The 22994-nt window shown below is 42.2% G+C and overlaps 1 protein-coding gene across 1 annotated transcript in view; it reads left to right on the forward strand.

Annotated features, from left to right (window-relative positions):
- Positions 1 to 22994, forward strand: part of LOC108604959 (carbonic anhydrase-related protein 10) — a 47183-nt gene that overhangs the window by 9972 nt on the left and 14217 nt on the right. The window contains exons 2-4 of the mRNA XM_017994529.2: positions 17095 to 17145; positions 21190 to 21326; positions 21388 to 21600. Of these exons, the coding sequence (XP_017850018.1) occupies positions 17095 to 17145; positions 21190 to 21326; positions 21388 to 21600 (401 nt within the window). The remainder of the gene's footprint in view (positions 1 to 17094; positions 17146 to 21189; positions 21327 to 21387; positions 21601 to 22994) is intronic.

The raw sequence follows: 22994 nt of genomic DNA on the forward strand, positions 1-22994 counted from the left end.
AACTCGGCCTTTCTTTTGTTCATTTGGGGGCTAATAAAATTGGCAAGTACGTTTTGTAGAAATGCCAAAAATTTGCTTGAGAAAATGTTGAACGTCCGGGGCACGAACTATTTGTGTTGTTGCCTCTGTTGTGTGTTGACTGGGCAAGCGTTAAGTTTTGCATGCAAAACATGTGTAGAGAGTTGAGTTGCCCATTGCCATCAAACTGAGAACTGTGAACAGTTGTGCTGCTTTTTTCTTCTCGAGACTTCAAAGCAGCAGCAGCAGCAGCAGCAGCGAGTTGAACGTGCCAAGGCAAACGTCTTTGCCTGCTGGCCAAAAGTGGCCAATATGCCCAGCGAAGCAGCCAATCCATCCATCCATCCATCCATCCATCCGTCCATCCAACATGGTCAACATCAAGTCTCTCGCTCGCTCAGTTTGTCGAACTGCCGCCTGTTTGGGCTGTAATGCTTCGTTGCTCAAATTTAATAGCAGTGCGACTCGATTTACAGTTACTACGTTTTGTTTGCTCTTCTAACACACACACGTGTGTGTGTGTGTGTGTGTGTGCTAGCTGAAAAACGAATTCGAAATAAATAGCAATAGCAATAGCAGTTTGCTAGCATCTCTCAATCGATTCGCTTGGCTTCGATTCGATTCGATTCGATTCGATTCGCTGCAGTGCAAAACTGACTTAAGCTCAATCACATTTAAGCTCAATTTAATCGCGCATTAAATGCTCTTACACTTATTTTTAAAGCTTTATTTATAACGCATAAAAATAACAACAAAATGTGTCGCAGGGTCAGGGCCGCAGTTCAGCAAAAGTAAAACTGTTCTAATTTCCGTAGCCTGAGCAACAAATCAACAATTTAGTGCCACCTGTGTATTAAGCTCTCTAACTAACACACACACACACACACACATACTCACGTCGCCTGTGCACAATAACTTATTTTTAGTATTGCTAAGTAGCTGAGTGGGCGCTGAAAAATCAGCTAGCATCGATTTCTTGCCTGCTAACAAAATGAAATGAAACTGAAACGAAAATAAATGCCAGTGGCTCATTTATCATTGCCCCACACACACACACACACACACACACATTGCTATATATATATAGATACTTAGAGTATAGCAGCTCATGTTAATGCGAAAACCCTTGAAAGTTGTAGACTCAAGTCGACTCTGTAGCGCTTTTCAGCGCCTTTGCCACAACCACAAGGCAAAAGAAAAATGTGGCAGCAGCTAATGAAGAATTTGTGTCGGCAGCAACGCTTGCCACAGCAAACTTTCGACTGCCACACAACCCACCAAGCTAAGTCAAACACACCATACACACACACACACACACAAACACACATATGCATTGTACTAACGATGATTTCAAATAAATTGCAACCATTTGGCCGCATTTTGTATGGCAAAGCGCCCACTTCTGACCCTCAAGGTCGCTGCCACTACTACGGCCCATAAAATAAGTTCAAAGCACACATTGTCTGTCTGTCTGTCTGTCTGTCTGTTTATCTGTCTGTTTGTCTGTCTGTCTGGGTTTGACCTGCAAATGCATTTTGCATGTTGACATGACCACACAATCGAGAGCTGCAAATCTACAAAAAAATAAAAAGCGCGCAGCTAAAGTTTGGATTGAACTAACTTTATATACACTTTGACTAGCGAACCGCAGTTCAAAGCTCACATCAGTCAACAGGCATATGGCCACACATGTGGCAAATACAAAGAGCTACGATTGAGTCAATCCAAGCTGCGTCCAATGCACAGTCAATAGTCGAACTAAATGCAAATACTTTGTGTTAGTATTAAAATTATTAAGCATAAATATTAGCTAACATACAAGTGCATAACAATTTAATATTGATTGCTAAATTGATTGTTGATTGGCTTACAATATTTAAATCATTTAATTGCATTCATTTCATGCAATTAATTTCGTTCAAGTCTAAAGCATTTTTAGCTGCTTTTGTTTCGAGACTATTTTTTTAGCTGATTAATAATTTTTAATTAGCATATTTACTATATCAGTTGTTAATACAGCCCAAAGCAAATTAAATGCAGCTTATTATTTTAATCTAAAGGCAACTTTATCTTTAGCAAGTAATTAGCTGCTATAACTTAATAACTATTTAGTTATTTTCTGCCTATTTATACTATTTCCTTTTTGGCAAACAAAATTCACAAAAGCTTAGATTTGTGGCTTTGGATTTGTAGTAAAATTTAATAAATTACTTTTAGGCCTTACTTTTGTTTTAAGTTGATGCTACAAATATTTGAAATAAAAGTCGCTTTAGCTGAGATTTTTAATTGCCCTAACAACATTACAAAGTGAAAAGTGTTTAGAATATTTCTGCTGCCAAGTTTTGTGATCGGTTTAGCAGCGTCTTGCAATTTGCTTTTATTTTTAGTTTTCTATGCATTTATAAGAGAAAGAGAGCGCAAGTTTAATTTGTTGTTCTTTAGTTAACATATTGCTTGGGCCTTGATTCAGAGCTGAGCGCAAAGTTTAGTAAAATTTCGCTAAAAAGTTGGCTGAGCAATTGAAAGGCTGTCACATTGCTGAATTAGCTTGAAGTGGAGCCGCTGCTGCTGCTGCTGCTGCTGGCCTGAAGCGTTGATTTTGCACAACTTGAGCTTGAGCTGAACCAGTTGAGAGGCTACAACACGCGCAATGCGCATTTTAAATGGCCACAGCGAATGAAAAGGCCAAGAGAGAATTGAAACTGGCCAAGGCACTTCAAAAATTGCAAATACAGAAGCAGAAGCAGCAGCAGCAGCAACGCAGTTAGAATTTGCTAGCCAAAGAGCAAATGAAAGAGAGCGAGAGAGCGAGAGAGAGAGAGAGAGTGTGAGTGAAAAGTAGCAGAATGTGCAACGAGTACTTAAAGTTTGTGCACCATTGCCACTTAGACTAATTAACTGCGCCGTCACTTGATGTTGTTATCCATGTTGTCAGCAAGCAAACTCAGACCCAAAGCTAGAGCCAGAGCCAGACCCAGAGCCAAGCCAGAAACCGGGCTAACCAAGTCTACTTGCTGGCACTTAGCTCTTGTTGTTGTGGTCATACGGTCATCCGGTCAGACAGCTAGACAGTCAGATGTACGGACGGACGAATAGAATAGCAATAGGACGAAGCATCATTAAAACTCTTGGACAACTTCATGTCAGCTGAGGGGGGGTTGGCGGGTTGGGTGCTCCCAAATTGTGTGCAGCAGCAGCAGCGGCAATTGCAAATCGTTTGAACGTAATTTTCGAATGCTTTGTTGCAAGTTCAGTCCATTACGCTATTGAACACCTGCCACATGTTCGTGCCATAAGCTATTAAAGCTTTAACTTTCGTCTGTCTGTGTGTGCGTGTGTGGCAAGAGCTTGACAATAATGAGTGCAACTGCAACACGTAGCAACAAGCAGTCAGTCAGTCAGTCATTCAGTCAGTCGGCACTTCAGTTGGCAGCAACACTCTCTTTGGCAAAATGGCAACAAATCAGTGTCAGTGTGTAAAATGTGCGTTTAAATCTGACACTTCCCAACCCCCCAACAGCCACTCCCTCCGCCCATCCGCCCAACAAGTTGCTCTTGCGCTGAGTAGTGAGTGCAGTGCTCAGGTCTCTAAGCATTCTCGGCTCAGACATCAAGTCATTTGTTACTTTTTCTAATATTTTGCTGCTTCTCTGTTATTATACACTTTGTTATTTGGCAGCGGGTATCGACAAGTTGTATGCAATGTATGTAACAGTTAGTATAAGGCGTAGTATATATATATGCTTGATCAGCAAGTCCAGCCGAGTTGCTAAAACGAAAAATACGCAATTTCGTCTGTCTGTGCGTCTGTATGAGCAACGAAAACTCACAGACTATGCAAGCTAAAGCTATCGAATTTGGCATATGGCTGCTTTTAAGCTCCACGCAGCTTATTGTTATTAAACCTACCCAGCAAATCGAGAAAAACAATATTTAACATATAAAGTGTATTTAAAAGTTGGCTGCGCTAAATTTGCATGCGCTTACTGCTAGTTTTTGTTGCTGTTTTTGTTGCTGCAGCTTCAACTTGAGCTTGAGCGTGCTGGAACACAGACTTTTGACGCTTTATATTTAAATTTGTGTTGCGCATTAGGATTTCTTTTCATTTACCCAACTGTATCAAGTTTACAGCAGCTGCTCTGGTTAATAGAAGTATTTCCCTCTATTTCGTTTTTTTTTCGAAATGAATTTAACCATGCATGGATTTTTGTTGCCACAAGCCGCATGCGGCACTTCAACGTGTGTTGCACAAATGCACTTAAAGCGCAAATGCAAATGCAAATGGAAATCGAAAAGTAAAAAGTAAAAAGCAATAAAGCGAATAGAAGCACAAAGAAAAAAGCGGCGACAGGCTGCATAAAATTTTAGTGTTGTGTACGTAATTGAAATGGCATTTACCATTAGCCAGCAAATTGCAGGGAGTGGGCGGAGCGGGAGGCATGGGCAAAGCTGTAACGTGATAAGTAGTGAGACTGGCTTCTGTGGGGGGGGGGGGGGGGGGGTTAAAGTTGCGGCAACTTGATTGTGTTGGTGGCTAAACAACAAAGGCGCGGCCCAGCGTAAACGCAACTCCATAAAAATCAAAGAACAAGGTGTGGCTAAGGCTGCGGCTCTGGACTCTGGACTCTGGACTCTCTGCACTCAGGCTCTAGGCTCTGTAGCTTCAGCTCAGGCTGAACTCGATGGACAATGGCTGCTGGTCACTTGAAAAAGCGTTGCGATAGAAATTAAAAGCCAACGAGCGAGTGAGCACATAAAGCTGCCGCTAACCAACAAATAGAGGGGCGTCAAATGCGCCGAGTGGGTGGTGGCTGGGTGGTTGGTTGGTTGGTTGGTTGTTTGGGGGGGTGTGATTCACATAGACGCGAGCCAAGCGACCGAGCGACATTGATTGAAAGCTTTCACTTGTTTGCGTTTTTAAGGCACGGCCCTATTGCTGCGTATGTTCGTTCCACCCCCCTCCCCCCCTCTCCATTCCACCCACTATAAGTACACTTGGTAATTTGCATATAGCTTTGGCTAACTGTGTCCCCAGCGCTGGCTGCTTGCGGTGGTAGAAGCCGCGCAATGAAAACTAATAAACCAAGCAAATGAATTGCACTCGTTGCCAAGCAAATGGAGTGGAGCCTTAATAGTTCGAACACAAATTGATGGATCAGTTAAGCCAACACGTCTATATATATATCTACTCAGCATTGTCCCTTATTGCGCACATATATAAGTGAGAGCTTGCAATGGAATAAGCAGAGCTGAGCTATTCAAATGCCAGACTAAGTTTTCCCTTGATTAATTCACTAATTCAGTTCAATCGATTTCATTTCGCCAGAATTATGATAATTAAAAAATTATATCTATATTTAGTATTATCTTGAACATAACTTCTAGTTAGCATATGCTTTATGCTATAAGTTTTGAGATAAAGTTAATTCTTGGCTGCTAAATTATAAAAATTAAATCGGCGCAAACTTTTTTTTATACTTGGAGTTGATCAATCAAAACAGCGAAAAGCTGCTACAGGAAAATTCTTTGATTAATTCGTTACAAAATGAGAGCTGTGATTTCCGAGATATTTAAAAGGAAAAAAACAACATATTTTTAATAGTGGTTAAGCTTTTTATTGTATAGACTTAAATAATGCAAATAATAATGAAATTTAAATTTCTTTATAATTAAAAATATATTTCAGTATTTTATCACAAGCAGTATAGTAAGTATTATATTAAGTTGGAAGAGAGGCCATTATTGGGTGATTCGAAAGCTCAACACTTTAAATATTTTGCAATTATGTTTTATCGAATGTGAATTAAAATTGGATTGGACTTGTTATATAAAAAATTAATAATATAAAGCAAGTAACTGCTTATGCTAATATATTATTTAATTATCGTAAGCCAAATAATTGCATTGAATGAAACTGAATATTTTTTTTGAAGCCTACATTTAATTGAATTTCAAATAAATCTAAAGACAAAATGTTGTCATACTCTATAAGAATTTAATATGTCAGCTTGACGCGTTGGTGTCGCTCATATTACAGCCTTATGGGCTATGGGCTATGGGCTATGGGCTATGGGCTATGGGCACAGCATGAGCATATGGAATATATATAAATTTGCATATGGGTCGTGTCATAGGTTCGGTTGTTCGCTTGGTTAGTGATAGTGATAGATATAATCAAATTGGGCAAACATAAACAAAATATTATGTTACACACACAGCAGAGAGCGAGTTCGAGCCAAGTTAGAGGCACAGCACACAGACAAGCGAGTCCTGGTGACATGGCGTGCATTCGTAAGTTTTGTAAAAAGCAAGCACGAAAAAAAAAACAATCAGCTAAAATGGCAAAAGGCGAAGCCCATGACAGCGTGACTAAAATGCGCACGTCAATCCTTTTTCCAGTCCAACTCGCTGCTGTGGTTGTTGCTGTGCTGACTGCTATTATGGCCAAGGGCGCGCCAGGCATATGCCAGAGTCTTAGACTGGGCAAGTGATATGGCTGGCGACTCTTTGGCATGTTTACGTGTTTTTAAATGCGATGACGACGACGACGACAACAAACAAATATTAAGAGCAAACACGAGCTGCTACTACAAATGGACTGTTGAGCACCCTGTAGTTGTCACACAGGGTGTGAGTGACAAGCGTAGCGAAAAAACCAAACAGCATCGAAATTGAAAGTCATAAAAGCTGACAGGCAACGATTAGAACAATTAGCACGCAGAGCCAATAACAGTAACGGGCCAACAGCAATTAGTGACAAATATTTCAGCTTATTGGCTTTAAAGTAGCGAGTAGCGCGCGCAGCGAGTAGCGAGACAGACAGAACAGCGCGCAAAGTTGTCAGGGGCGACAAACAAATGATAAGGAAATTTCATTTGTAATTAATAGTAAAAGGCGCGACAGCAGCAAAATAAAATCAACAACAATAGCAACAGCAACAACAACAGCAACAGCAGCAGCCACAAAAGCGACAACCACAAACCAAAAGCCAGACAACCCCAGACATCAGACATGAGCTTTGACCTGCTGCTTCGTTCTTGTTGTTGTTGTTGTTGCTGTGTCGGTGGCAAGGCGAAACATAAGGTCCAGAACAGAAACAGCAACAGCAACAGCAACAGTAACTGTGCCATTTGTCGTTGTGCAGAGAACTATAAAAATTTGTTAAGCATTTTGTTGCCTTTTATGATTGTTCTAGGCCAGGCTACAAAGTCTGCTAATGTTGGGGCACTGACCGTGTAGACAAAGACTCGTGTACTTGGGGCCAACTGAGTCAGCCGAGCACTCCAATGCGCCTTAAAGTCGACTAGCAGCAATTTAAATGTTGAGCATTTATAGATAAATTCCATTTTGAAGCACTCAATGCATTTAATATTTAATTATTTATTTATAACACAACTCTTGCTCTCACATTCTCACTCATCCGCTGCTTTAGGCCAAGAAAGATTTAAGTGGCATACATTGAAATAACAAGCTCTTATTCCTCATTCTTAATATATACAGTATTTAATGTGACTATTACGCTAACTGTTATTTTGTAGTAATCTAACCTATGGAGTTGTTTATTTTTGTTCAATTGAAAAAGTTCAATCGTTCAGTAATTGGTAAGCAAAGTAATTTGCTAGTTTATTCATTTTCAGTTCAGTCAGTTCAGATCGCATTCCAATATCAAGAAATAAGACTTATTAAGCTGCTCGCAAGATAATTAAATAATATTAAAACACAAATTATAATAAAATTATATTGCAATAATTTCTTTTCTAATTAATTAGAATCTTTTCCGAATTTTTTATAAGCTGTCTTAGCTTTCTAGAGCATAAATTGAATAATAAACTACTTATTCAAAGTCAAAGTAAACCTCAATGAAAGTTAATAAGCTTAATCTTATTTTACATCTTAAGTTTTAAATAGCGTTTGGATTTTTATGTTCAATGTAAGCTTATAAATAAATGTTTTATTCATATTACAAACGCTTTGTATTTTAAATACTTGGAGTACAAATATAAATCACAAGTATGGTTCAGAATTATTGAATTGTTCCTAAACTTAGTGAACAAATCAACAACTAAGTTGCTCTTCAAGTTAGCAAAACAATTTAGCTTAAATCAGTTGCTGCTTAGCTTTGTTCCCTCGCTCAGCTTCGATGCAGTCGCAGTCGCAGTCGCAGTCAACAAAGCCCACGCACATTGTCTGGCTGCGCTCTCTCAGCAGCGACGCTCTCGCTCTCGCAGCTCACCAAGCGATCGCGCGCTACGAACGAAATGATGCGAGCAGCGCTGCCCTCGCTATGAACGTAACGGTGCTTATAGCGCTGCTTCTGTCGCTAAGCTACGAACGAAGAGCGCTGAGAGTGAGAGGCTGTTAGATAAAGCAGCTGAGCGCAGCTCCCAGCAGTTCAGTTGCGTATCGACTGTCGACGCTTAAGCATTCAGTGAGTGGGGTGCTGCATCAATTTTAATAAGTCACATGTTTTTGCACCTTGCTTGCATTTTTATTTGTTTCACTAAGCGCAATCATTATTTTGCTTTCGCATGCAATTTGTACTGCAAATACTTTAAAGACAAATCGTTTGTAATTAAACTGAATAAAATTATTTGTTTAGTAACTGCCAAACATTAATTGTTAACAGACGCTATGCGTGGCTCAATCTTTTGTTGCCCAATTTTTATATTGTAAGCGATGTGTTTTCTAATATGCGAAACTAAATTTAATTTGAAGCTTATTATGATTTTCAGTATTTAAAATCGTCTGTTTCAAGTCGATATATTATAATAAATAATAATATAATGCTGGGCTCTTCAGCTTCAAGTTTATGTCCCTAGGATTTGGAAAACTCAAAGACTTTCTATTCAATCGTATATATATTTATGAATGTATATTTAACTTTGCTGTCAAAGCAATTATCCTTAGCTGTAGCTAACGCTCAGTTGACTCTTTAAAGTCGTTGCAAGAACATTATCATTAATTTCCGCTTAACTAAGTATTCAACAGCAGACTCAAATGCATTTGTTGCTGCAGCGCTCAGCGCGCTAATAACTTTCAAATGGCGCAATGAAAGTTTTTCTGTTCTGCTGTTTCTGTTGCTGTTTCATGTTTATTTATTTTTTGTTTGTTTTCGCTGTTTGTTACGCTCTGCACTTCTGGCCATAAAAATGGCCAACAAGCAGGGAACACCGTTTAGTCGAAACGTGGCAAGGACATTTATGGAACGTCCAATGGATTTCCAGCACACTAAACTTAAAGCGAAATTAGACTTCAACCCAATCGCGCAGTTCGCTCTATGTAAATCTCACAATTTTTAGCTTGACGTGTGTAGCGCAACAATTTGTCGGTTTGCTTTCGTCCTTGATGTCCGCCCGCCCACAATCCTTCAGTGTTGGCGCAGCAATGACGCTGAGCATTTACAAATCCATTAATTTCAATCATTGCCCATGACTTTGCAACTAAAATGTTTGTTACGCGCATTGTTATTAACGCTGAAAGAGTCGACAAGCCTTTGCCTTTGGCTTCGAAACTTATTTGAAGTTCTTCATGTGTTTTCAAGGCACGATTAGTTTTCATATTAAGTTTGGCTTTTAAGAGAAATCAAATCAAATCAAATCGAAAGATTAAGTACAATTTAAGTTTAAAATTTCAAGCTTACTATAATTAAAAACAATTCGTTTTTCTTCTAATAAAAATCGCTACAAATAAATGGAAAATATTAAGTATACGTCGATTTGTGCAAGCTAAATCTAATAATTCTTAATTATTATTATTCTAAAATGCATATTTTGTCAAGTAATTTCTTAAAATTTAATTTGACTGATATTGGCAAAATAAAAATATTAAGTATACGTACTTGTTTTGTTCGGAATCGTTTTGTGTTTACTTAGCTTTAAATTTATTGTAATTCTTATATGCATATTTTGCTTGTATTTTATAATATTTAAAAATTTAATTTGATTGATTTTGGTAAAATAAAAATATTAAGTATACGTTTTTGTTGTGTGCGGAATCGTTTTGTGTTAACTCAGTTTATTTGCTATAATCCATTATGCATATTTTGTTCTTAAATTTAAGTTTGAGTGGTTTTTATGGCAAACAGCTTTCAATAGCGTGCGCACCTTGGAGCAAAGTGTATTTCGACTGAATTGCATTTAGCAATTGCACTTTGTGCGACGCGAGGCGAGGCGAACTGAAATGGGCAACGCTTTTTAATGACTCGACGTTTCTTGACTTTGATTTGAATCCCGCTACGGCAGTGCCACACAACAATTGTGGGCCGGGGTGAGGGGGAGTGTGGGCTGTGGCCAAAGGCGTTGGGCGTTGGGTGTTGCGCCCCCGCGCTCTTTTTTGTCGGTTGTCAAAATAACAAAGTGCTTTTGGCGCTTGGCAAAAAGGCGGCAGGGACAAGCGTAGAGCGCACAAAAAACTGTCGATGAATGTTAAAGTTAACAAGTGACGGAAGTAAATTTACAGCGCGCGCAAAAGAACAAAATCACAAAAAATTAAAAGGCAAGTAAGCAAAAATCATTTCAAGAGTTATATATGTATATATATGCTTATAGGTGTGCATATGTATGTATGGCTTTGTTTTGTATGTGTGCAAGGACTGTTAAGCATTGAAAAATAAAAGCGCAAAGCAAAGAGTTGAGCGAGAGCGAGAGAAAAGACACAATGACTGGAGTTTCTGTGGCTTGCTTTGCGCTGTTCTTTGACTGTCTTTGTCTCTTAGCGAGATTTTTTTTTTTTATTTTTTTTTTTTTTTTTTTTTTAAACAAGGACGTTGACGCTCCGCAGAGTGTTCAAGAGGCCCTTGCGAAATCAGGGCTGACCCCTGTTTTGTCTCCCTTTTCCTCGGTAGCCGACCACCGGTCTCGGAGAACGCAACCGCTAAAGTATCACTTTCAGCGGGGGGCATGGCCTTATCGGCCGTCTTCGGCTCTGCGGTTTTCTTCTTCCCGTCTCAACTTCCTCATGACAATGTTAGCCATTTTGTCTGCCGCTCTCCAGTTTTCTATGCTCATCAGCATATTCTTCACGAAGTTCGTTGGCGTCGGTGGTTCTCCATATGTAGTTTCCAGATGCGCTCTTTCTGGGCTGAACCTCGGGCAGCTGAAAAGAACGTGTTCAGCGTCTTCCAGATACTCAGGTCCACAACTGGGACATGATGGGTCATTCTCATGTTTAAATCTAAAAAGATAGGCTCTAAAGCAGCCGTGGCCGCTCAGAACCTGCGTCAGATAAAAGTTGGTCATCCCGTGCTTCCTAGTCACCCATTCCCTGACATCCGGGATGAGATTTCGTGTCCATGCGCCTTTTTCCGCTACTTGCCATCTGCCTTGCCATTCACTTAGGGCGATCTGCCTACTCATCTCTTTGTTTCCACTTTCGGCGTTTCCATTGCGAACAAGCTCGCGTACGTGGATATCGAAGGGCGTCAGCCCTGAAAGGACCTCCGCTGCTTCTCCCGAAACCGTTCGGAACGTGCTAATAATTCTCAGCGCGCATGTCCTGTATATTGCTCGTATTTCCTTTATGTAGGTTTTGTTACATACTGCTTCTGCCCATATAGGCGCAGCGTACGTCGTTATGGACCGAACCACACCACTTAGCAATCTTCGCCGCAGTTCCTTTGGGCCTCTCGTATTGTGCATGATTCGCGCAAGTGCTGCACATGCTACCGAGACTTTGTCAGAAGTTATTTTAAGGTGAGCTCTATAGGATAGTCTGTGATCTATTAATCACTCCTAGGTATCTTAATGTTGTGGGCGGGACGTTATTACGGTATCACCTACCGTCAGGTTCACCCTCTCAACTTGCTTTCCTTGAGCTTATTAGCACCGCTTCTGTCTTATGCTTCAGGCCAAGCTTAACCCTGCGTTGGCGAGCCATTCTTGCGCTTGAATAATTGCCGTGTTGGTGTTCTTTTCTATTTCTCTTAGGTGTTTGGCTACTGTCACGATCGCTACGTCGTCTGCAAAGCCAATCATCTTAACACCTGTAAGGGAGTCTCAGTCTGGAGGAATGCCGTCATACATTAGAATTCCAGAGTGTCGGTCTGAAGTACCGAGCCCTGTGGAACACCTCCCGTAACTGTATAGCTTTTTGTCCCCTCCTTGGTTTTTGTAGAGTAACGTTCTATTTCTTAAGGTAGTCCCCTATAATTCTGAACCAGGTATGTGGTCTATCCTTCTGGTTGGCTTAGACATTGCATAATGTTATTGCCAGCTCGCTGAATTTAAACGCATTCTTTAACATCTAGCGTCACCACTAGGCAGTACTCCTTGGTGCCACCACAGCCAGCGTTCTCCATCAATGGCCTTTTTTGCCAGGTCTGCCCACCTCTTGTATGGCTAATCTTGTGGAGCGAGCTTTTCCTGAATCCAAACTGGTATTCAGATAGGCCCCCCGCTCTGTCAATCTCTGCATTCAGCCTCGTGCATAGTACCCTTTCTAAAGCCTTGCCTACAGCTGTCAAGCAGACAAATAGGTCTGTAGCCTGAAGGGTCTTCTGGTGGCTTACTTCCTTTTGGTATTAGAACCAGGTCCTGTTTCTTCCATGTTGTCGGGAACACTCCCTCCAGTATACATCTACTGAATGTAGTGGCGAAGTAGTTTGGCTGGGCTTCGAGTGCCTTTTTTTATGGCCACACTTGGTACTGCATCTGGGCCCGGTGCTTTCCCTGGTTTCATTCGGCTTGCTGCCGCCAAGATCTCATCCTCAGGTTACGTGCCTCAAACGGTGTCGCTCTCCAGTTTACGCTCTCCATCCTATCATCCGGTCCTCAAGGGGAACGAGTGCGGAAATAGGTGTTTCCACTATGCTCCGCTAGTATTACGGGGCACGTTGGACTGGCTGGCCTAAAAGCATGCAGCTTCTTCATCGTCCAGCTTTATATGCTTTCCTCCCAGGAGGTCCTCGTCTGCCTGGTCGCAGAGCTCTAGAAAAAGCCTCCTTTTTTCTATCCTTAATGAGCTTCTTTAGGATGCGTCTTTTCCTACTGAAACGTCGTGTGTTGTTGGATAAGCATCTAGCCCCGCGGTCTGGTTCCTTTTGGCAACTCTGGCGAAGCTCTTTGGTAGGAACGCCTTGCCCTGAAAGCATTCTCTGCGGGCCTCGAACAATGTCCTGACACCACCAGTATACAGGCTGTCGTCTCGACCCGTTTCCCGTCATTTTCATTGACGCGTCACATGCCTGCGTTATGCTTTCCCATAAGTTGCGCCGACCATCTCCGTGGCAGCTGCCGCTAATATCTCTATCTTGGAGCATGTATTCAAACATGTCCTTGTCTAAGAGGTGTCTGCTCGGTACCGACTCAATGTGTGGGGTAATGTGTCTGTAGGATTCCTATGAATCTCCGTCATGAATGGCTAGATGGTCACTATGAGGTATACGACGTGCAGAACCTTCCATGTTGTTCTTGGAACCAGTGCGCTGCTTATGAATGTAAGGTCGACTATGGACCCTGCAGCTCCTTTGCTAAATGTGTTTACTTTTCCTTTGTTGAGGAGAACAACGTCAAGTACCGCAAAAGCATCAAGGACTGTACGCCCCCTTGAATTTGTGCTGGAACTGCCCCAGTCGGTCGCCCATGCGTTGAAGTCACCAGCGATTAGACATGGGGTTTTGTCCCGTGCATCCTGCACTAGTGCGTCTATAGTCCTCCATCGTAAGCGATGGGGCTAAGTAGCAGCTATATACATATATTCCGTCTACTCGGACACGCACAAAGCCTTTTTGGGCCATGGTCTCCGTAGGTGGGGTTGCTCGTCGACCACAGCTCCACACCGCCGCCTTGCGCAGCAGGTCCCCTGCCCACGTATTCGACGGTTTAATACGGTATGGCTCACTAAGTATAGCTACTTCAGCCCGCTCTTCTATTATCCTCTGTGTAAGGAGGTCTTGTGCTGCTTCGCAGTGATTCAAGTTTAGCTGGCAAAACCTTGTCATTTTCTCTTGGTCAAGCTCAGCGCTTTTTTCAGGAATGGGCACCTAGCACTGTTAGCCGGGTGATCCACTACCGCCTCTCCTTTCCTGACACAGAGTATGCACCTTGCGTTCTTCGTACATACTTTGGCTTGGTGACCGATGCCCCCGCAGTGGAAGCACGTTTGTTTGCAGTCGTTGTCTGCCGTGCATCTGCTGGCGACGTGTCCCAAAACTCCATGCACTGAAGCAACGGATTGGTTGCAACTTTTCCTCCGTATCCGGCATATCCCATCCTACTCTCCATCCCTTGGCCTGCTTCTGCTAGCTTAATTCAACTGAGTTCCGTGGGGATCTGCAATGTAGCAGTTTGCGTGCCTCCATAGGCCTTCCTATACGAGACAATGCTAGATCTCGTGATACTGACCTCGCCAAACTGGATAATCATGGCTTCCAATAGTTCTTCTCGGTGTACTTCGTCAATATCCTTTACTTCTACTAGTTGCTACCTCTCCGTTAGTGCCTACTTCGACTTTGGACCCCAAGAAGTCCTGCACTGCCTCGGATATGACCTAGTCTTTGGGTCTGCTGTCTTTGAAACCTCAAAGAGCAGTTCGCCCTTTGCCGTCTTCCGAGTGCCTCTCACATGCTGCGCGAGGTCCTTCAGCTTCGGTTCGGCTTTTACCGACCGTAGTATGTCGGCGTAGGAAATGTTATTTCCCGCCTTGACTTCTTTACAACTTTTTCCCATTTTCACTCTGGTTTAGCCTTTTGGGCTGGCCGTTGGGTAACGGTTTTCTCTATTATCATATTTACCGGCTCCTGTGTTCGTTGCCCTCTTATCTTCTTGGGTCCGGGAGGCGGTGAGGCCTGCTCACCTCTTTCACCCCTGGTCCGCTTGCCCTCGCCTGGCTTCTGAGTTCTTACTATTGCCGTTGCCAGCTCCTCTTCTACTGCGGTGTATGCCTTCATGATACCGTCTTTCAAATCCCTCATGGGCTGATGGATAGAGCGACGGCCTTCCAGTATCTTACTATGCTCCATTATTTTGGATCCTAGCAGCGCAAAAATCTTTGGGTTATTCTTCTCAATCTCCACGAGTTTCTCGCCACTGTCCATTGTGGGAGGCAGTTGGGTTGGGGTAAGTACCATTGGACTCTGTGCCTTATTTGGGGACCTGGAAATTTTCCTACTCGCTTTTTTTTTTTTTTGTTTTTGACTCGGCATGGGCTCGGGACTATAAACCTCCCTTCCAGCCCTTTCAATCGCTGCTTCATGCTTGTAACAATATCTGCTTCAGTGGCCAAGTTAGCCACCACTGGAGCATTGCGGTCCAGAGATGACGACGACGCGGGGGCCCGCTTGCTCACGCCGGCTCCAAGTCGCGGTACTGGGGATCCGCTCCTGCACGTAAAGGTTGGACTTTGTAAGACCTTCCATATTGATTAATTGTTTCTGGGGAATCACCCATAGCATTTATTTAAAGTCTTACTGCCAGACTGTATTTTCCTTCTCGCTTTGGCTAGCCCCTTGGACGGTTGTCCAACGAGCCTCCCGGGAGATACCTGATGCTAATGGTCGGCGGTAGCGAGCTGCTTGTCGTGCTGCAAGTGGAGTCGATCTAGCCTCTACCAAGTCAGGGGCAGACAGATCTTTCCGTTGTAAGGCACCAATTGTGGCACGACCAACTCCGTTTTCCTAACCCTTTAGTCGCCTCGTACGACAAGCGGGTTACACTGTGGAAGAATTCTCTTGCCCGGCTTTGCGCTGTTCTTTGACTGTCTTTGTCTCTCAGTGTGTGTGTGTGTGTGTGTGTGTGTAAGTAGGCTTGAAGTTGCAATGCTCCTTTGTTGCCTCAAGCTGCAGCTTGCAGCTTACCAATGCAGCTGCAAATTGAGCGCTTGAGTCGCAGCATTTTCTTTTTCATTTCCAGCCTCAAGCCAAAGTTAATTATTTAATTAATAACAACAGAAGTTGGCATTAACTGCTCAGCACAATAAGCAAATAATTTTACACAAGCACTAGCAAATAATTAAAATAGATATGAGTTTATTTTCATTTGCTTTTGTTTCAAAGCTTGTGGAGCAACTTAACTCATTACATGTAGTAATAAATTCTATTCAGCTTAATAATGCTAATAAAATTTAAAAATTATAATGTGCTGATTGTTATCGATATACCAATACGATCATGTTGCATGCCAGTTTTAAGTTTCGCTGTTAGCTCTAATAAGAAAAGGCGGCTAAGCCCTGGAAATGCGAAGAACGCCAACAGATATAAATAAACTTAATGTGCTACGAAAATATTAAGTCTTATTTTCATTATAATATGTAGTATGTACGTTTTATTTGCTCTTCGTTCACCGATGTTCGATAGTGTTGAAAGCAATGCTAAACCGAATCGACCTTGAGCAGTTATGATTAATTTGCTACGTTTAAAATATTGAATTGTTCAAAAATTCTTTGCGCTGCTAACAAAATGCAACAAATGCTTTTAATACAAAATATTTTGTTATTGTTTGGAGTACATTTGAATAGTTTTGAGCAGACCTGATTGGGTTTTGCCTTGCAACGAATGTTGGATCTGTTTAACACTCCCAATCTATAAGTTTATTCAAATTTAAAAACCCAAAACTAAATTGCAAATCCCTTTAAATTTAATTTTAAATTTTTAATTCTTTTATCGTCGACTGTTCATAGTTGACATTAAATAAATAAATAAATAATCGCCTAAAAGGTTTGAAGCAGAATGTCAAATTCATATTTAAATCAAATTATAACTAACTAATATTTTATTGCTAATAAACGAAGCATTTGCGAGAAAACTTAAGCGCAGAATTTATGGTAATACAATTATAGCTAGCCTAATGCTCAGAATGTTATACAAGCGATGAGTTTTATATTTCTGAAATGAATTGTCTGTTTTTTGCCATTCGTCACGCATAGCAGGCTTCACTGTAACTTCACTTGCCTCAAAGTGCAGCCATAAATTTAAGCATATTTCTTTTTTGTATCTTTTAGCTGAAATTGAAATGTATATTAAACTTGCCAACGTTTTTTGCTCTAAGCAAGTGACTCTGTCTCGCTCTTGCTGTGTTTTTGTCTTGCGCTTTTAAGATTTATGCATAAATAAATAATGCTTATTGTTTTTCGTTCTACTTGCAGTTCTGCACGCAGTTAGTTGGGAGGAATGGTGGACCTACGATGGCATATCGGGTAAGTAACTTGGAGCATTCCATGCCAATGCCATTGCGAACTATGTTTGGCTACTAATTTGCTATTGCATCATTTGCTTGGCAAAATGTTTTGCCTTTTTCTGCTGCGCACACACACACACACACACACACACACACACACACAACACCGTACAACACACACACACACACACACACACACACACACACACACACACACACACGTTGCTGCATGTTCAAAAATGCCAAACAACAAAGTAAATTTTAATCAAAGCTCATGCCCGTCGCAGCAGCAGCAGCAGCAGCAACAGCAACAGCAGCAATAACAAGCAACAGACTCTTAGCAGCCATTCAGCTCTAAGTGTGTGTGTGTGTGCAACAAAGTTGGCGTGAAATAAATGTCGCATACTTTTTGGCTCTTGCACCTGCCACACAACAAGCGCTCCCAAGTGCTGCCGATTGCTGCTGCCGCTCAAGCTGAAACTGTTGCAACTGTTGCAAGCAGCGCGCGACATGCTCGAACAGTTATTTTGCTTGTGCTGCTGCTGCTGCTGCTGCTTTTGTTGTAGTTAAAGTAAACGCCAGCCGATTTGCAAGCTGTCAAGTGAGCGAAGTCGGCAGACAAAGCTGATCACAAGCGACTGCTACTGGGTCTGGTCTGCGCTGCGCTGCACTGTTTGAGATATAGGCAACCAATGTGTCACAGGCAAGTGGGTCCCAGCAGATTACGGCACAGACGGCACAGCGACCAGTCCAAGCAGACGCAGCAGCTAAGCCCAAGCTCAGGGACGTTCGTCTTAATCTCATTAGAGACAAGAGACAAGAGCAAGCAGCTGCCGCACTCTCTCTCTCACTCTCTCTCTCTCTCTTTCTCTCTCTTTCTCTCTATGTGTGTGTGTGTGTGTGTGTTTGTGGCACGCAGCTGCTGAAGGCGCCGCCATTTGCACAAGACAAATGCATAAATAAGTTCAAGTGCTTTGAATTTCCAATTGGATTTGCAGCCAGTTGGCGAGGCACAAAAAAATAGCAAGCTAAAGCTATGCTCGCCAGCAAAGATACCCAACAACATTTGGTTTGTAAGCGTATAAAAAATAGAATATAATGCGCACGCAAAAGTATGCTACATTTTTTATTTTTTTTAAATAGCTCCGCAGCTAATTGAAGAATTATAAGTAAAACATATAACAAAAAGAAAATGAGCATTGCACATGTTTTGCTGCTACTTGCAAAACTCTTTCGCTCGCTTCAAGGTGCTTGACGCTTGACAAAGCTTGAGAATGCGCAATGCCTCGCACTTGGCGCTGGGGCTGTGGCTGCTGCTCCTACAGGGGCTGGGGGCTGAGGGCTGAGGGCGTGTTACATAGTCGTTGACGTTGTAACACGTGTTGTCAACAAATTGCAACCAAATCCGGGCAAACTTTGTGTCTCTTTGGCATAAATAAATTTGCATAAGCATTGCATACATGAGTGGCAGTGGCAGTGGCAGTGGCAGTGGCTGGGCTACCGGTTGCCATTCGCAATGGGATTGAAATTTTGGATTTGTGGGGTAGTTGATGCACCAGCAGCAGCAGCAGCAGCAGTGGTTGCCAGTTTTAAGCGCATCAACTGCCAGCAATGGGGCCAACGTGCCGCTGGTTTAACGTGATTTGCACGAGCAACGAGCCAAATAAAAGCGTATCGAGCGCTCAAGAGAGAGAGAGAGAGAGCGACAGAAAGAGAAAGAGACAGTCTATGTAATGCGCTTGCCGCATGCCCCACTTGCAACACTAATGTTGTTAATGGCTGCTAAAATCGTTTGGCAATTGCCTCATTGACTCGTCGCTGCAGCACGCGATTTAATGGACTTGAGCTGTGCCTTCACCTGCAAGAGAGTGAGAGAGAGTGCGAGAGAGATAGCCACAGTCTGTTGAGGTCAACAATCGCTTAAACGCGCGTACGTGGCATATCTATGATTGAAGCGTTTGATGCCGCTTTTGCCGATATGACGCTGCTTAAACGTGTTGATGCCACAGTTACCCGGATACTGCCCCTTGCAGCCTGCTGTACTACGTGACGTATACGTACTTTATCTCACTCTCTCCTGCTCTCTGTCTGCTTGTGCAGTCAACAAAGCATTCCTGCAACTCAAACAACAGCAACAGTTCTTGCTGTTAGCAGAAGCAGCAGCAGCAGCAGCAGCAGCAACGCTTGGCATAGATTTTAAGTCCAGAGATTATCAGCTTACCCAAGCAGCTCAATAAACGAGAAGAATACACGTAAAGGTGCTCCACACACCCCCCCTAACACCACCCCCAAGCGCACTCTCTCGTCTGCTCTTTAGCTCGTTAACCGCATTTAGCTGAAGCCAGTGCAAAGCCATTCCTTACAACTTGTTCCTCGCATTCAGCCAAAACTTTTGCACAAACTGCAATCGAAACTGTTTAGCTTTAAAAACCAACACACACACACACGCACAATCTTTGCTTAACGTTAAGTGTGATTAGCTTTTGTGCAGCAAGCAACAGATTTATCAAATATATTATGCTCATAGTCAGCATTTAATTTAGAACAAAGAAATCGATTGATTGATTGATAAATAGATTTATTTGAAATCATTTTTAGCAGTGCTATTATTATTATTATATGGACTAAAGTGCGCTGCGACCTAAAAGGTCTATTGTGCCTCCCACTCCCCTATTTTGTGCAGATATATCAAAATTTGTCCTGGTTTCAGGTTCCTCATATGTCTTGTATCTAGGATATGAGTCCCCAACTGATTAAGTCTGAGTCTGCAGAGCGCAGGACACTCCTCCAGTAGGTGCTCTAGAGTTTCGTCGTGCTCTGCATAAAGCATCGTCCACAATTTTTAGTTTGTGCAGATGTTTACGCGGTCTACAATGTCCCGTTAGGAAGCCTGTAACCATCCTAAGTGAGTTTTTGCGCAAATTCAGACAATCAGACAGTGCTAAGCCTTTGAAAGTTTTTTACATAAATTCATTTAAGCACTTTCATTAGCTATGTATGCTTTAGTTTTAGCTAATACTGAAATTCTTAGTTGGAGCAAACATATACTACAAATATTTAATATAATTGTTAATTGTTAAGCTAAAACAAATGCGTTGCTTCTTGCTTCTTCCTTTCTACATTGATTATTTTCTTACTTATTCTATAATAAGCTGCTGCTTCACTTAATCGTCCTAAGCATAATTCAAACCGCAAATCGTATAAATCCCAAATCATTTGGATAATTTGATATAGCTAAAAAGTACTGCTGTTTTAAGATCGTTACTAAATTTATTTTATGCTTGTTTAAATACATTTCAATACTATTATCATTAATTTTAATTGAGCAAAAACTTTAAGTAAATTGAATTGCATTTTGCTGGCGTATTTGGTAGGCAAAAATCTTTGAGCTGTAAGCTATAGTAATGACTGAATTATATGCATATATATGTTATGCTATATAAACGAGCAAATTGAGCGCATTTCAAATGAAATTTTAGTGCTTTGCATTGCAAATATTTAACACTAATAATTATAAAGTTAAAGCGCAGCTGAGCAAAACGAATGCAATTAAAATAGTCAAAGACTACGCGCATAAAAACAAATACTAGTTAAGCAAAGCGAATGCAGAAAAGAAAATATGCTGACCTAAGGCAAAAGCAAGGGCAAGAGGAGGAGCAAGAGCAGAGCCAACACCTATGGCTATCAAATAATTTGAATGTCTGCATTTTGAGTGCCAAAAGCGTCAGTTTGGGCAAGTTCGGCTGTACTATAAATAAAAGCAGCTATAAAATACACACACACACACAGACACAGACACAGACACACATAGAGTGCAGCGGTAAACTGAAAGCTGCGCAAATATGCGGGTGAAAAACTTTAGCATAGTTTTGTGGCAAAGTTGGCAAGCTTTGTGCATTAATCTTGCAGCTGTGCGGCAGGCTCAATTTGACACTGAAACAATAATAGAGAGAGTGAGGGAGAGAGAGAGCGAGAGAGAGAGAGAGAGTGAGAGAGAGCATTAGAGCAGTTGTGGTCAAGCTTAAGCGCCGTAATGAACTTTTATATTTTTTGCTAATTGCAGGTCCCGCTTTCTGGGGTCTCATTAATCCGGAATGGTCGCTCTGCAATAAAGGACGTCGTCAGTCGCCAGTCAATTTGGAGCCGCAGCGCTTGCTCTTCGATCCCAATTTACGCCCCATGCACATTGATAAGCATCGAGTAAGTGCCAAGCAACGAGTTGCAATTGGAAGTGCAAACTAAATTTGATTTGATTTTTCAGATTAGCGGCATCATTAGCAATACGGGCCATAGCGTTATATTTACGGCGGGCAATGACACTGTGGCTAATTATGATGGCATGCAGACGCCGGTGAATATATCTGGCGGCCCATTATCGTATCGCTATCGCTTCCATGAGATACACATGCACTATGGACTCAATGATCAATTTGGCTCCGAGCACAGCGTCGAGGGTTACACATTCCCAGCGGAGGTAAGTTAACTGGCTCATGGGGCTGGCTGGCTGATTGGCTGATTGGGTGCTGGCCTGATTGAATGACCGCTTGTCTATTTCAATTTGTTATGATGTGCCAGGCTGACTGGCTGCCGTATTAAGCATACGTCACGTTGACACTGCCAAATGCTTGAGGGACGCACATAACTGACTTGCTGCTATTTTTGTTTGCTACTGTTTTTTAACTTTCGTACGCCTATGCAGCGTCCCTCTTTAACAATTCAATTGTGTGTGTCAGCAGCAAATGCTGCAGGCTGTGTGCGAGCCTTGACAATTGGGGGGTGGTAGGGGGGTGGTTGGGTTGGATGCTGCTAAAGTTGTGTGTCAAGTTTTGAAATTGTCGTCGCCTCGTTGCCTCTTTGCCTCGTTCCTCGGTGTGTGTCTTCGTTTTTTATTTCTTTTTGATGCTCTTTCAATTCGTTTCATTGTTGTACTTGCTGTAAACTTGTTAGCTCGCCTGCTCAAATATTTACACAGATAAACGAGCGGAAGTGTATTTGATCAGCAGTTAACGTACTTGCCGAATGCCGATTTGTCGCTGCTTCAGACATGGCCAAAGCCAAAGCCAAAGCTAAAGCTGTCAAGAACGGCTCCCATTGTGCGTCCCAGTGCTCAGCCCAACGCTGCTTGAGCTAAGCACGCGGTTATCAGAGAGCAGCGCCCCCTTGCCCTTGTCTCAGTCCCTGTCTCTGTCGCTGTCTCAGTCGCTGTGTCTGGAATTGAAAGTTTGTTCTGCAAAAGTTGCACAAGTTTAAAACATTTGTAAGTTGCATTGAGCATTGAGCAGACGCTTAAATGCATCAATTTTTGTTCAGCCAAATCTAAACCAATCTAAAGCTACGCACAACTAATTGCCTGCGCTCATGCAGAACTTTTATTATTTAACACACACACACACACACACATGTGTGTGTAAGCCTTGGGCTCACTTGTTGTTTAGCAAATATGTCTTGTTGCCCTTGCTTCTTCTTCTTCTTCTTCTTTTTCTTCTGTCGTCAGTTGATTTGCGAGCAGTTTATTAAAAATATGCAAATACGCAAACAACACAACTGTTGTTGCTCACGCTTATTGCGTATACGCCGCATATGCGCTGAGCATTAAATTTCGTTAGAGCCAGCCAAGCAGTCAACTGTTTCTTTTCACCCCCCCCACGCACCCCTTAGCAGCCCCTTTGACATTCATATGATATGTTGTGTGTTTGGTATCAACAAATGGCAGCATATTTCTCAAGATTTCTGTCACTCACGTACGACTCGACTCGACTCGACTCACAGTCTTGAGACTTCTGCTGTGGCCGGCCAAATCCATTTGTGGCCATCAAGTGCAGCTGTTGTTAATTTGTTTAGCACTGCATATGCAGCTCATACACGCTC

Source organism: Drosophila busckii, chromosome X (assembly GCF_011750605.1).
Source record: "Drosophila busckii strain San Diego stock center, stock number 13000-0081.31 chromosome X, ASM1175060v1, whole genome shotgun sequence".
Taxonomy (NCBI): domain Eukaryota; kingdom Metazoa; phylum Arthropoda; class Insecta; order Diptera; family Drosophilidae; genus Drosophila; species Drosophila busckii.